Below are 15,127 nucleotides of genomic sequence, written 5' to 3' on the forward strand. Positions count from 1 at the left end.
AAAAAAAAAAGGGGGGGGGGGGGGGAAGCGATCTGTGCTCTCTAAATAGTCTTTTAAACACTAAATTAGAGGAATTTAAAAGCACAGTTTGACTCTGTTGAAATTTTTTCAGATTTACTACTTGAATTGATAGGCCACACAGTATCCTTGCACATTTGGATGGTCACCTTATCTTTGGATAAAATAACTTCAACAAGTATATAAACATTACGCATGGGAGAAAAAAAGCAAAACCTGAAGTTTGTTGACCTTCATTCTTTTTGGACAACAATGTTCCAAATCAATACAATTGCAAATACAGTATTTACATAACAATCTACTTTTTTTGCTAATAAAATGCTTAAGAAAGTTGGCAACAAAATACCACTAATTATTCACAGTGTTAATGTAGAAAATTCACTCAGCACTGAGGTATATCACTGTAATGTACTTTGACTTCAAAGGCTTGCCTGTTATGATATAGCATAAGCCATGAAGTCTGAATTCCAGGCTCATAAATATTACAAAGACATTCACACTTTGATTTCAAGGTGAACTCAGTCTGTATACCGAAAACTACCAGACTGTTGAGTACTTTCATATCTTTATTTTTTAAATATTTGTTCTGAAATCCTTCACCTCTTCCAGTCAATACTTGAAAACAACATTTGTTTTTTAAACTTCATGGGATTTGCTTCTTAAATGAACAAATCTAGGAATCTGCTTCCTCCTGTCCTAAGTTATTGTATTTTTTCTCCACAGTACATTACCGGACAGCTCCTCACCATATAACCGTTTAGCGAGGTCCATAATCTGCTGAATTTTTTCTTCTTGTTGAGGCACTGCAGGCTCAATAAACTTATTGAATTGCTTGTAGAGAGTCTCTATCGCTTCTTTTGTTTTGCATTCCGCAGAATACTTGCAAACTCTAACGACTGTTGCACTCACATCTTCAAACCAAAATTGACACTGAGGGATAAAAACACTGCATTATAATGAATTATTATCAGTAGTTCAAGCTTTTGTAGAATAGACTGGACTATTCTTAGACTTTCCATAATCAGTGGCATACAGTATGTCTTAAATTTTCTGATTTTAATTAAACCTGAAAAACATTTGTTCATTACCAATGCTGCTTCAAATATTAATATCTGTTAAATTTTCTTTAAATACTAGATCCATGCTCATCTTACAAGCATGGTGAGGCTATTAGTTAATGGTTCTGCAAACATATGTTTTATTTCTGAGTTCTTTCCACCCTGTATATCAACTGACTAATTTCGCAAAACTCATTTCATGGCCACAGCTATACCTCTATAAAGGCAGCAAGGTTGCTTAGACTTAGTCTACTAGCAAACAGGGTTTTTGGTCTCAGCAACCATTAAAGTTGCTAGCAATCTTCCTACTGACAAGAATGTACTTTAGAACATACCCTTAATAAACATTTTTGGTTAACAATACTCAGAGGAGGATAGAATCTGGTATTCACTCAGTATGACCCGTACTGCATCATTACAGCAAGCAGCTAATAATCAACATTTTTCACTGCCATTAAAGTCAGTATTTAAGTCTGTGCCTATTCACTGAAAGAAAACTGTTGAGCAAAAGGTGATACTTTACATTGAATAAAAAAAAAGCAATCTTAAATTTTAGCTCTAGGAAATAATTTATTTCCCTCAAAGTAAGGGGGGAGTTTAAAAATGTACATACACAACAAATGGTAACAAATTGCTTTGCTAACGATATAGGAAATGACATATTGATCAGATTACTGGACACTGAAAACATCTTTTAAACAAAACTTAAGTATTGTGATCCATCATTAAGGGAATTTATTTATCATGCATTTAGATCACTTTGGAGATATGAAAAGTGTTATTTCTAAAAATAAACAATGATGACAGGAATGTGCTTGCATCACAGCAGATGCACCAACACAATGTGGCAAGAGGGAAAATAATGTTACAAAATTTTTTTTCTTTTAAAAAAAGGCAATGCATGAGGTGGTCCTCAGGCACACTAAAGTGAAGTTACAGAAATCTCCAAAAGACTTAGACTGCAGTTCACAAAAAAAAAGAAAAAGTACCTATACTTAACAATTAAGTCGATTAAAAAAAATTATAGAATCATAGAATCATTGAGGTTGGAAAAGACCTCTAAGATCATCGAGTCCAACCAAAACATTATATGCTGCTTTTAAGGAACTGAATATTTTACATTTCAGTTCCAGAATTACACACCACACAGACAGCTTTCCTGACAACTAACAAAGTGGGTATTGTGGTTTGACAGCTATCAAAGAGGGCCTTGTGGCACTTTCTGTGTTGCCTCAGAATATACTTAGAGAAAATGAGCTCATGAGTATGATCATAGATATGCTGAATCACTATGAAAGTCATATGGAGGCGGAGACCCCAGTCACATGCATAGCAGTCCAAGAATATGGTCACGTTGCATGTTTCTTTCTCCCTTTCTCCACAAAGTTACACAGAAAAAAAATAGAAGAAAATACAGATTTTTACCAATCTACTACTTTTGGAAGTCAGAGATTTTTGCCTGAAGTAGTTATAAGCACTTTTATCTATCCCAGTCTTGGATCATTATTACAGCCACAGTGGGGATCTCAGGTTTACTAGTACCTCTTCCATCATCTGTTGCAGATGCTCCACGAGATCCAGATTTTGCTTGTAATCCTCCACAACTCTGCTAAAGTCATTCAGCTGTTTTTGTAAGTCACTGATTGACCCCAAGAGGACTCTAACTTTAGCATTAGGTTCATTTGCTACAGAGCCAATGACTTTCTTCTCTAAATGATCCATCTTCTTTTTAAGAATCTGTTTAAAAGATGTAGCAATGTTAAATACTGCAACAAAAATGTTTCTATTTTTAGAAATAAGAAGTAAAAAACATGGGAAAAACCACACAAACCTATTTCTTGTCCTGTGTTTTAAAAATTACAAGTACAAGTTGCTTTTTCAAAAATCAAAGGAAACTGGAGGGCCTCTACAATGCTGATTAAAATCAATGTAAACTGTATTTACTAAGGGTGGAATTGAGTTACATTTTTCATCTTAAAAATAACAAAATATCTGTAGTAATAAAACATGGGATCTTGAACTTTCATTGAACCTGGAAAGGAAAAAATATTACTAAGCCTTTGGAGTCTTTGACCAAATACAAGTCAATTTAATCATCACAGTTATTTATGTCCTAGAATATTAACATATTGCTTAAGAATCTGAAGTAAGCAACATCAGTGATAATCTAGTATAATCCCAAAGACCAAGGGGAACAAGTATTCATACTAGTACTTTATGATGTCTGGTATAAACATGACCTGTAAATTTTAGGATAAGATGGTATACATATATACATTTATATATTTTATATCCTGGGAACACTGGTCTTGACAGTTGATCAAGACTTCGTTGTGCTAGCTGTTTTACAAGTGATGCAAAAAGACAGGTCCTTGATTCTTGTTTGGAAAGGAAGAGATTGATTTAAAATAGGAAAGTATTTCATGAACTGTCCACATATACACTTGTAAGAATATACACTGGTAGGAAGAGTGTTGCCAACAGGTCAAAGGAAGTGACTATTCCCTTCTACGTAGCACTAGTGAGGCTACATCTGGAGCCCTGTGTCCACTTCAGGCTCCCCAGTACAAGGAATACCTGGACATACTGCAGCAAATCCGGCAAGGGGCCATAAAGATGACTGAGTGACTGAGCATGTGTCATACAAGGACAGAGAGAGCTGGTATTTTTTAGCCTGGAGAAGAGAAGGCTCAAGGTGGATCTTATCAATGTGTATAAAAACATGATGGGAAGGAGTAAAGAAAACAGAGAGCCAGACTCATCTTAGTGGTGTCTTGTGAAAAGACAGGAGGCAATGGACCCAAACTGAAATACAGGAAATTCTGTTTAAGGAAAAAACAAAACAAAACACCACACCACACTTTTTTTTACTCTGAGGGTGGAACAGCTTGCCCACAGAGGCTGTGGAGTCTCCATCTCTGGGGGTATTCAAAACCCAGCTGGACATGACATAGAGAAACCTTTTGAACTTGACCCTGCTCTGAGGAAGGAATTTCAACTAGATGATCTCCAGAGGTCCCTTCCAACCTCAATGATTCTGTGATTTGAATTTGCATTTGTGGATGAAATTGCAAAGAAAGGGGGGGGGGGGAAAGGTTGTAAAAGGAATAGTCAATGACAACAAAAGAAATAGCAAAAATAGAATCAGAAGCTACTGAAATTCTCAAAAAAGTTGTGAAGGAAGAGACTGGCAGGGCAAGAGAAACAGAAAGTGCTAGTTCTGATTGGCAATGAAAAAGGTCATTGGAGGCTTTGGAAGAAGAGTTTCTGGTGAATGCAAAGAATTGGTGAGGCTAGCATGGTTCTAAGGTGCAAATGAGCATGATCAACTCCAGGCAATGGATGCAGAAAAAGGTTCTGAAGACTTAAATGATGAAACGAGAAAGACAAGAAACTAGCTGAATGTAAGAGGGAATATGTGCACATTTATTGTTGATTTGTTGATTTTGATGGGGTATTTGTTTTATTTTGTTTTTTTTTTTTTAAGGAAAGGAAAGACTAGGTCACACATTGTGAAGGAACAGAGGCAAGAAGAATAAAAGATTAAGTAGAAAAATAATGGAGGATAAAAGGAGTGAACACAGAGAAGTCATGAATTAAGATCGTTTCACTGAAGGAAATGGAAGAATAAAAGGACACAACAGTGAAAAATGTCTTAGCCAGTGACTGAGACGGGGAAGGATATAAAGCTGAGTAACAGAGAAGCTCACAATACAATTTTACATCTCTTTTGATCTGCTTGGCACAGGCCACAGCAATTCAACAATGAAGCCTTCACTAAGACTAAAATTTCTGATATTACCTGTATTTTCTGTGTATATGTATCAACTTGCTGAATCTGTATTTTAAGTAACTTCAAGTTTCGAGCTTTTTCAGTTTTCTTTGTGTAGTTAAACTTCAAATTGTTGAATTTCTTTTTGAGATCCTTAAATGACTCTCTGAGCTGAAACAGAGTAATCATATTTGTTAGCAAAAAAGAAACCAGCACACTTCAACCTAGTTTTTTTCAAAAGCTGTTTAACAGACCACAATCTGAGCACTGAAAATTTAATACAGAAATTAATAATACTATGACATCTCATAAAGCATCCTTACTTCCTCAGAATTTCTTTCCAGTTGTGGAAACTCATAATCTTGCTGAATCAACATTTTTGCATTCTGAATGCTGAGTATTGTTTCCAGAATGGCTGGGGCAAAAAAAAGAATTGGGGCAAAGGATGAGATCCTTGCTTAGACAATCTATGAAAAAACCCTGTCCAAGAGCTTTCATTGATTTTAACTAGAGGCAGATGTCCTTCACATAGTCTAATCCATTTAGTGGAAATAGTAGCCATGTAAATGTATACCCATGCTTAGTTTCCAGAAAAACATAGTTTTACTGGGCTTGGGCAAGTAGATTTGTATTTATTCATAGTACTTTTCTCCTACAATACAACATTTAATTTACGTCAGGTTGGTTCTGAAAGGAAGTTACACAGGGGCTTAATTTTATACACTGTGCTAGTCCAAACATCTTAGTACTATTATTCACAGCATACAAAGATGAATCCAGCTCTTTGCTGGATCAAGATGTAGACTATATGAGCACCTGCCTTTCAAATAACTATTCTGTGAGTATGGTAGCAGAGAGATTCTGCCTAACAGATACCCAAAGAAAGCTTCACCTAACTACAGCTAGATAAATTTGGTACCACGTGAGAGTATTATTACCAGTTAGCACTGACTTGGTGCAGCAAGTTCAACATTAGGGAAAATTATTCTTATAATAATATAAATTATGATGAACTAGTAGCTCTGATTATGAAGCATCGTAGCCTTTTAAGACTTTTCAGATGGACTTATATCAGCTGAGATAACTACTATTAAATTTAGTTATATTAAATTTGCTGTAAACTTCTTTTGTTACAGGTGGAATGTAGCTATGGTTTCTTTAATCTATGAAATATTTTAAAAATCCAGAATGATAGGAATAACACTGATGAAGCTCTAGGAAGCTACACTTTCATTTACACACATATGGATCAGATTCATCACCAATTTACCAGAATGAGTTTGATACACATCGAAAAGAAGAGTCATATATGATCCACGTAATTTAAAAACAGTGCTTATTTACCATGGGAACTAGTTATAATATAGGGTTGTTATATTCTTTATCTTTTTTTTTCCAATGCCAATACCTGTTTGCTTTAATGTCCTCTTACAAGTGCCCTTAATAAACCACATATCATTCTTTCCATTAGCAATGTTATATAAACATATCAAACATACTCAGCTAAATTATCTTTAAAAGACTATTAATTTTAAGTATATAATTTTATTTTTTCAATATTTTTTCTCTGAAAGCTATATAATTTTCAATTTTATTTACAACTGAAAAAAATCCTTTTAGATATTACCCTTTTAGATATTACAGTTTACTTTTGAAAGCCTTTAAGCAACACATATGAGAAGCAGACAAGTGAAAAATGTGCTTAAAATATGCTTCTGGTACCTTATAAAAGGTACTATTTTAATTACATTACAATTCCATGATCACATTTTCAAATTATTTATAATTACTTCCTAAAATTTGAAAAGGAAGAATATAAAAACAACTGTTTGGTTTTTTTTTTTTTAAGAATTTCATATCCTTTGGGTTGACAATCTTTTGCTTTTAGGAGAATGTGGAATAAATTGTATAAAATTATATTTATCTAAAGGAACTGATATAAAAGAAATGCAGCAGTTCTAATGCTTTAGAGCCTGTTCCTCCAGACACACAAATGAAAAGAACTTAACTTACTTGATTATTGTTAACAAGTTCAGGTCACATCCACAATTAGATATTTAGTTAACATATTTGAGGGTTTTTATATTAAAAAGTCCTACAGACTTCCCCTTGCCCCTTCCCCGCCAAAGAATCCAGGGAGTAATGAATGCTCATCTTGCAGCTACTGTTATTGGAACAGCTAGCAATCAATCATTATTATTATTATTATTACATACTAATGTTAATCCATCAAGGGATATATTTTTCATTTTCATCTAGTGGGATGTTGCCACATTATTTCAGCAGTGAATAGACAGATGGTGTTCACTCAGTGTAATGGAAAGGAAGGGGAATTCTATCTCCGGCACTGTGGTCTCCAATTAGTTTAAGCTCTTTATCCCACCTAAGTAAACAGAAAAATAAAATATATCTAAAAGCCCTCTGTTAATAAAACTACTTCTGCAGAACAACATTTTGTATTCAGAAGATGAGAGTCTTATTTGCTGGTTGAATTTTGAGGAAAAGAAGAGATGAGCAAGAGTTTATTTTAGTTTATTTCACTGGCTTATGCACATACATAGGCTAGTGATCATTTTTAAGGCCAGAGGCTCTCCTCATAGCAGTACGTGAAATTAGATCACCTTGTTTCAGATATGATGGCTCATGTGTCAAAGGTCTGCAGCTGCTGTCACTCTTCTCTTTTAGCCTCAGTGGAAAAACCAGATTCAGCTCCCTCAGAGTGCATGTACACAATCCCTGTTCTCATCAGCAATTGTACCAAGGATGATATATGGCTGCCAATTTTTAGAAATCTAAACGTCTCTTTTTTCCACTATGTTCTGCAAAATTATATGAGAAATACTAAAGGAACTATACACCCTAATACACTTCAGTGACTTCAGCCCACAAGTTTAATGGAACTTTGTAACTTGTCCATTGTGTCATAGTCATTAATCAGGCAGTTGCTCCTAACTATAGTTGTCCTGTCATGGGTGGAGAATGATAGTGAAGGAGAGGGGTTTAGCTGTCAATTGCTCCGATTTAGCACACAACTAGAAAATAAATGGAAAAAGCAAGTTATAAAGCTGTTTTAAACATGTTTTTGTTAACAGTATGGTTCCAGTAAAATGCTTTGATTCCTGTGTGAGCCACTTTAGGAGGTACTTCAGTGTTGTTAGCCACTTACCCTTCCCTTTTTATTCATACATAAAACTTCTAGTAGCACTAATAATCAAAATAGCCCATGAAAGCAGGTTGCTGAAAATAGATTTTGAAAGTGGCAAAGATTAAAGAACAGACAGAAGCAAAGCTAGCCAAAAAGTGGGAAGAAAGAAAAGATGCTGTTCAAGTCATTACTTTAATTCTGGGACCACAATCAAAATAAATTACAAGGTGAGAAACGTGCTAAGAAGTATCAGTTCCTACTGACTTGTGAACAGAAATAGGTCTTTACCCTCTGTGGTTAAAATCCACGGTTTCAGTCATACCTTTTCATAAGTGTATAAATAATGACATGATGAAGAGGAAAGAAGTGAGATGACTGGGGAGAGCTGAGAACCTACTTCAGGATGTTACTCTTCTGTTGCAAGTTTTGTGCAGACATGCATAAATGTTATTTTTAAGTAATCACCTAAAGAAAAGGCTTTTTCATTGCAAAAATTATCTTCTGTAAATAACTGTGTCACCTATAATCCCATGAACAGTATTAAGCTACAGTTACCTGAGGCTTGACTCAGCTCTATTGCAAGTGATGGCAGTGTAATGCAGTGGAGTTGCGGCTCTTCGGAGGCTGCTACCCAAGCTAGTTAGGGAAGCACGAAGCCCAAACTGACAAATACAGATCTCAAAGGTCATATGAGCTTTCCTTATACCTTTCAAAGATGTAGAGGGCATAAATCCTTTTTTTTGGCCTTTGTAAATTCTCTTTAAATTAGGGAAGGCACAGAAAGTGTATAATACAAACACAGGGACCTAGCCAAGTCCTCTAAGAATGATATTTTCAAACACCAGTGAGTCCTAATCACCAAAGCCCTCACTCACGTGCTTTATTTATACACGTAAATTCACCACATTAAATGTAAAGTAATTTTTTACAGCAGAATTCCAAATATTTTCAGTCAATTTTAAAGTTTGCTCTGTGCACTGGTAAATCACAACTAAATTATCTGGTTGGCTGTTTACTATGTGACAACTATGAACAGCTGCTACTTGCTGCTGGCATATGAAATATTTATTTGCTTAGACATAGTAGATGGTAAAGAAATTGTTATTTCAGACAGGTCTGCTAGATACTAGCAATACTCAGACTAATTTCTGATGTTAAAATTAACAGAATTTTGAATACTGAAGTGAACACTCATAACTAACATTCCTGAAGTAGTTCAGTGTCTGGTTTCTTGATCCTTAAACAGAATTAGTTATAAATACTTAATGAAAAAAATGAAGAAAAATGGTAGTAGATTAATTCATATACAGGTACATTAGCCAAGTATTTGTTTAGGAAATATCATCTATGCTAACCTCTAATAGAAAAGTAATCTATAAAGAAAAAGGTATCCACACACCAAATTAATATATTTCAGTTAGTTTACATTCAAGATTCAATTAGGTCTGGGGATGACACGTTTTAACTTAACCAGCCAACATGGCTTTCCCAACTTAAAATGAGGGAAAAAAAAAAGAACACCACAAAACCAACTGAAAATATGCTATGCAATTATTTTGCAGAGGGTGTCCATTAACTATGAGAAGCAAAAACATTACATTTTGCAATATAGGGCATGTGGTGAGTAACGTGTCACTGACACACTTTTCATTTAAATTTGAGAGAGACAGATTGCTTTTTTCCTCTACTTCCTGCTTTCACTGGAAGTCTAACAAGTAATAAAAATAGAAGAATAATTCTTCTTAGAAAGGAGTCACATTCTCATGCCCTCATTATATAACCCCAGAATCAAAGGACAGAAACAAGAGATTCATTTAATATAACAGTGTGTCTTTGAATATGGCCAGCCTTACATACAGGTTGTTCAGTGAACATTTCCTTTTCTTCAGCAAATTTGAGAGGTTTTCAGTAAAAACCTAGAATACTTTAGTTCAAACCTCAAATATTCTGCTTCTGCCATTCCACTGCAAAGCATAATAGGACTTCTTGTTTAGGTACTTCATACTTTCATTCTCTTCTACAGCATGGTTCCCTGCTGTTCCTATTGCCTCCTACCATAGGCCAAGAAGTTACACCACAGGAGACTGATGCACAGATCAGAGCGCAATACACTCATAACTGACAAGGGACTAGAACTGTAACTGAGATTAAAAAAAAAACTAAAACTTTTTTTTTATGCACATGTTCTTTCGATTTCAAAATATGTTTTTGTGAAAACGGATACTTTTCACAAACACACAAAAATATTTTGTAAAAGAAAATCCAAACAATAATTTTCTCATTAAAAATAGTTGGGGCAGAAAGCTCAGTCACCTCTACTTTGGTGATGTCAAGAAAATACAGTCTTTCTTTATTCAGGTGTGGATTTACTTAGCGAAAGATAAAATAAGAAAATATAACTTTCAGTGTCCTGTGTTTCCACTACCTATGCTTCACATTACAGGGAACATTAGTGTGAAATCCTTCCAGGTAAGAATCCAGTTTCTATACTTCATGGATGCACAGAAGTGCAATCTACAGAACATGAAGTTTAGAGGCCATCAGCTTCTTATTTTGATGGATCACTCTGAGAAAATTCATTCTATGGAACATTTTTCCTGAATTAATTTTTGCTGAGACATCTATCTAATTCAACCTGCTAAGTTGTGAGTGGATTTGTATTTGGCCTACTAAGATGCTAAATTAATAAACATATTAACATAGTCACAAAGTTATTTTTACTAACCTAAGTTCCATAACAATAAATGCTAATATCTTGTGCCAAAGAACATTTCCTTTTCTTCTAGCAATTTTTTAAGTATCATATCTTGGGTTTCTGAAAAAAATGTTAAGTACTAAATTATTCTGAACTTTTCATTAAAAGACTGAAAGTTCTTTCTAATAGCCTTACAACTGCAATGTATGTAAATTCTATTTTTGTTTGAAACTTTAGCTTCGTAAGAAAGAAATCTGAAGACTCATGTATTTCAGATGAAGCTGACTGAGCTGAAAGTCAAAGAAAATATAGCTGCTCTATTTCCAGTCCTCTTGGTACAGTGAAAGCACTTTATTGCCAGCCCAACAACTTGATATAATCCTGAACTGCAGAGCTATGGACCGCAGATTATTACTGTTGCTGTGTGGATCAAAGGTTGCTGGTAAGATGAAAATCAACTTTTCTGTATACGTATGAAGTATCTAGGGGAATAGTAAACAGTAACATATATTACAGAACACAACAGCCCTTTTAAAAGTCATTTAATGTGTTGGGATTTATCTCATTTACCTCATTTATCTCCTCTTGAGTGGTGCAGTGTTGGAAATTCTGTGACAGTTCTTCCTCATATTTATTGGATTTGGAGCTCCAGTTAATGCTATCATACTCAAATCTAGCAAGTTCTTGCTTCAGATTCTTTACAGAAACATTCAAGTAATTCTAAACAGGGAATAGACAAAGAAACTTATGAATCTTAGGAAATGTATTGATTTAACCAATCTAAAATGAAAATCATTTTGAGGCAGAACATGCATAGTCAATCACAATGGGCTAAAGTAAGCTATTAAACCTCCAGTGTAACGAGAGCAAGTACGTAGCAGTTTCAATCACTAGTAGTCTGGGGAGTAGTTTTGGGTCAAAGTCACAACTTGCACATGGTGTCTTCTCTGAGCAAAGAGGAATTGGCCTACTCTAGTCCTTTACCACCTGGAGATTAGCTCCTTTCTGCTGTCAATCAATTTATGGAGTCTGAAGAGCAGACTGGCAATGTGGATAATCTAGGCAGTTCATAAGGGAATGTCTTGCTTTCTCCCTAATAAACGAATACAGGGCAATGACAATCCTGCCCTGAATAACACTCCTTATGCATTTTGCCATGCAAATCAGTCTGGAATGCACTAATAAGGGTACCACTGTTGTTATACTTCCTTTTTGTTCTTTTGTTATCCGTTCTTTATAGGAGAATAAATATGCAAAGCAACCTTTACAAAGTAGCAGGAGTCTAACATATAGATGTGGCATTCAAGAAATCACCAACAAGGCCTTGAACTGCACTTCAGAACAGAAAGTCATGCTTTTTTTTTTCCAAGCGCTGATATTTTAAGATTAATTTCCTCCCTATTTCAAATCTATTTCAATGTTTTACAGAGTAAGATCTGTTCACATACCATTAAAATATTAAAACAAGATTTCAAATAAATTAATTTTTCTTTTCTCTTGGCAAAAGTAATTCATAATGTGAGTAACTACTGAAGGATAAGTTTCATCATTCCTGGATGTTTCATTTAATTTGATGGCTGTATATCTGCAAACTCTAAAAGTAGAAATCTAAAAATGATCAGCTGTTTTACACTTTATGTTTTGCTTTCTTTTAAAAGGATCTTAAAGCTCTGTATTTATTTTTCTCAGCGTATTAATACATTTTTGTACATCTAAAAGTCAGACAGCTCCAATAAACTTCTTTCATACTTATCCTTGATTTCACAAATCATTCTAATTCTACTCACAGGTTGCTGCACTGCAGACAAGATATCCACTCCCTGGGTAATAAGCAGTTTATATAGCTGTCTGATATGTGCATGTTTCTCCTGAGCATTCACAAGGCAGGCTTTAGCATGATGCACATTTTCAGGGTCCTCACATATTTCAGGAATATCCAGTTCTCCTGATTTTGACAGACATTCCAGCTGGGATATATTAAAATGAAAATCAGTGTGTGTTTAAAATAACGTGAAAGGAAGCTTACGATTCCTTCCTTACCCATAATGTGTTACCCTAAACTTTGTTGATGTGGGTTTAAGTAATTAAATTTGGGTTCAGATCTGAATTTTAAATTTTCCAAATTTCATGCAGTTTTAGATCCAAAATTTTAATTCTGATCACCAGGCAGGTTAATGCTGTTTGTTTGGGGAAAAAAAAAGAAAGACGACAGTCACCAAAACCAAGAAGAGTTTAGCTGCAATGGGAATAAGGGATATTTTAAAAGATTATACTCACTTCTTTTTTAATGTGATGGAACTTGATTGTCTGGTTGAAAATCTCAACATATTCTGTCATTGTGTCCTTTACCATTTGACGGAGATGAATAAGCTCACTTATTCTCTCAGAATTCTCTTTCACAGGAAATCCTTTCTGGCTTGGCAATTCTAATAATTTTATCAGGTACTCAAGCTCAGCATTCAGTTGCTAGCAAAAAAGCAGAAGTTACTCAAATTACACAAATATATTTGCAAGTTTTCCCTTACATTTGATTAAATAACAACCTAACAATGGTAAATAGCGTTGGGGAAAAATCAACGCATGCTCTTTAAAACACTCTCCACATACTTTACTTTTTGCTAGGCATGAATCTCAGCTATCACCCAGAAACAGCCTTGGATCAAAACAAGTCAAACTGACTTGTTGGGGGATGGCAGATTGAATAGCTAAAACTCAGAGACAGTATTCAGAGGAGGTAGGAAGCTCAGTATGACATACTTCAGCCTCCTACCAGCTCTAGCTCAAAAGCATGAAGCTGGTACTCTCCTTGTACTTCCACCACCCCAATGCTTATGTGCCACTTTAATATGCAACTAACACCGCGCAAGATATTCTCTGGACACCGAAGGTAAAATGTCTTCTCCCTTACCTTATAAACACACACAAACCCTTCCTTCTGGAAAAGTAATGTAAGACATAAAAGACTGTGACCCCAGACACTCTGTCTGGGGTCAATGTGAATGTGAATCTTTACTGTACCAAAAAGAGCTTTTGATCCACTGTGCAATTCACTAGCTTGATTTCTCACCTGATACTGTGGTTTCATTTGGTTAAGCTTTTTTTGTAGCTCCAAAACAATAAAAAGGTCACTTCCAAGGTCAACTGTTGCTGTAAGCTGGAGTGCTTCTTGAAGAATCTCTAATCCATGGGCAGTCTAAAAGATAATCAAACAGTTCAGTGTTTCTATCTGTAGTAAATAAATAAAAAAAATATTTAAACTCAAATCTAAATTTGTAACAAGAACCTTCCCCAAACCAGACACCCAAATGCTGTCAGTAAATTTAATTAAGAGATTACTGGTTAAAAAACAACAAAAAAAAGGAGAGATTCTGAAGTTAAGATGACTAATTTATTTTTTTTAAACTATAAACCTCTCTGTCCCAAACCCTCTGACTGTCAAGGGTGATAGGAAATGTCTAAGACAGTGTGTAAAAATTATTCAGACACTGAGACCGGAGGACCCATACACACAGTGTATTTTCTGTGATAACAGATATCATGGTTTAGTGATAAGTTGCACTAGACAAACAGTAGCTACACACCTCTGGTTCTGCTACTAGCCTAGCTAGTGTTGCTTTTAAGGAGCACTGCACACTGTCCCTGTGCCAAGGAGGTTTCAATCCTCTTTCCTTATGAATATGGTTGGACATTAGTTTAGTAACTATTAGGACACAGTTTAGTTTAGTAAGTATTAAATCACAACAAAATTATGCTTTTTAAAAAAAATAAAAATAAAGCACTGCTGGTATAGTATATGGGCTTGATTAAAACTTAAAATTTGAAGTGGGGACTTAGACTTGTATGTGTTTGAATAAGGGCAAAAAAGATCAAAAACATTTCATGTTTCTTGATGACTATCTGAATGGTAGAACAGACTATGGAGAAGTACCTAGTGATCACCTCTCTTAAATAGTTGATGAGAGAATCACAAACAAACTAATAACAGTCTACAAATGTTTGCCACAGTTGCTTTCTTCTAGCTATTTTACTTACATTTTTTAGTTGTTCTTTAAATATCCGGCTCTGTTGCTTGATGGGTTTTAACTGAGTAATTTTAAAATTCCAGACTGCCCAAAGATTGGTCAGCTCTTTCTTTTCTTTACTTAGATTAACAATGATATCTTCTGTTACTCATACAGATTTTTCTACTTTTAATATTAAACTCTCTTTTACCTGGCAAATAAACAGACATTTTTTTCCACATATGTTTTTATAAAATACAATAAAAGCTTCATAATAATAAAGTCATAGAATCATAGAATCACAGAATTATTTGGGTTGGAAGGGACCTCTAAAGGTCATCTAGTCCAACCTCCCTGCCATGGGCAGGGACATCTTCAACTAGATCAGGTTGCTCAAAGCCCCGGCCAACCTGACCTGGAATGTTTCCAGGGATGGGG

The 15,127-nt window shown here is 34.9% G+C and overlaps 1 protein-coding gene across 1 annotated transcript in view; it reads right to left on the reverse strand.

The window, feature by feature from the left end:
* CCDC141 (coiled-coil domain containing 141) overlaps nucleotides 1–15,127 on the reverse strand; it is a 106,866-nt gene that overhangs the window by 22,433 nt on the left and 69,306 nt on the right. Inside the window, 8 exon segments of the mRNA XM_009278616.2 lie at nucleotides 765–948; nucleotides 2,619–2,813; nucleotides 4,879–5,019; nucleotides 11,259–11,408; nucleotides 12,476–12,655; nucleotides 12,966–13,154; nucleotides 13,756–13,881; nucleotides 14,721–14,900. Of these exon segments, the coding sequence (XP_009276891.2) occupies nucleotides 765–948; nucleotides 2,619–2,813; nucleotides 4,879–5,019; nucleotides 11,259–11,408; nucleotides 12,476–12,655; nucleotides 12,966–13,154; nucleotides 13,756–13,881; nucleotides 14,721–14,900 (1,345 nt within the window).

The sequence above is a fragment of the Aptenodytes forsteri genome, unplaced genomic scaffold (genome assembly GCF_000699145.1).
Source record: "Aptenodytes forsteri isolate BGI_AS27 unplaced genomic scaffold, ASM69914v1 Scaffold257, whole genome shotgun sequence".
NCBI lineage: Eukaryota > Metazoa > Chordata > Aves > Sphenisciformes > Spheniscidae > Aptenodytes > Aptenodytes forsteri.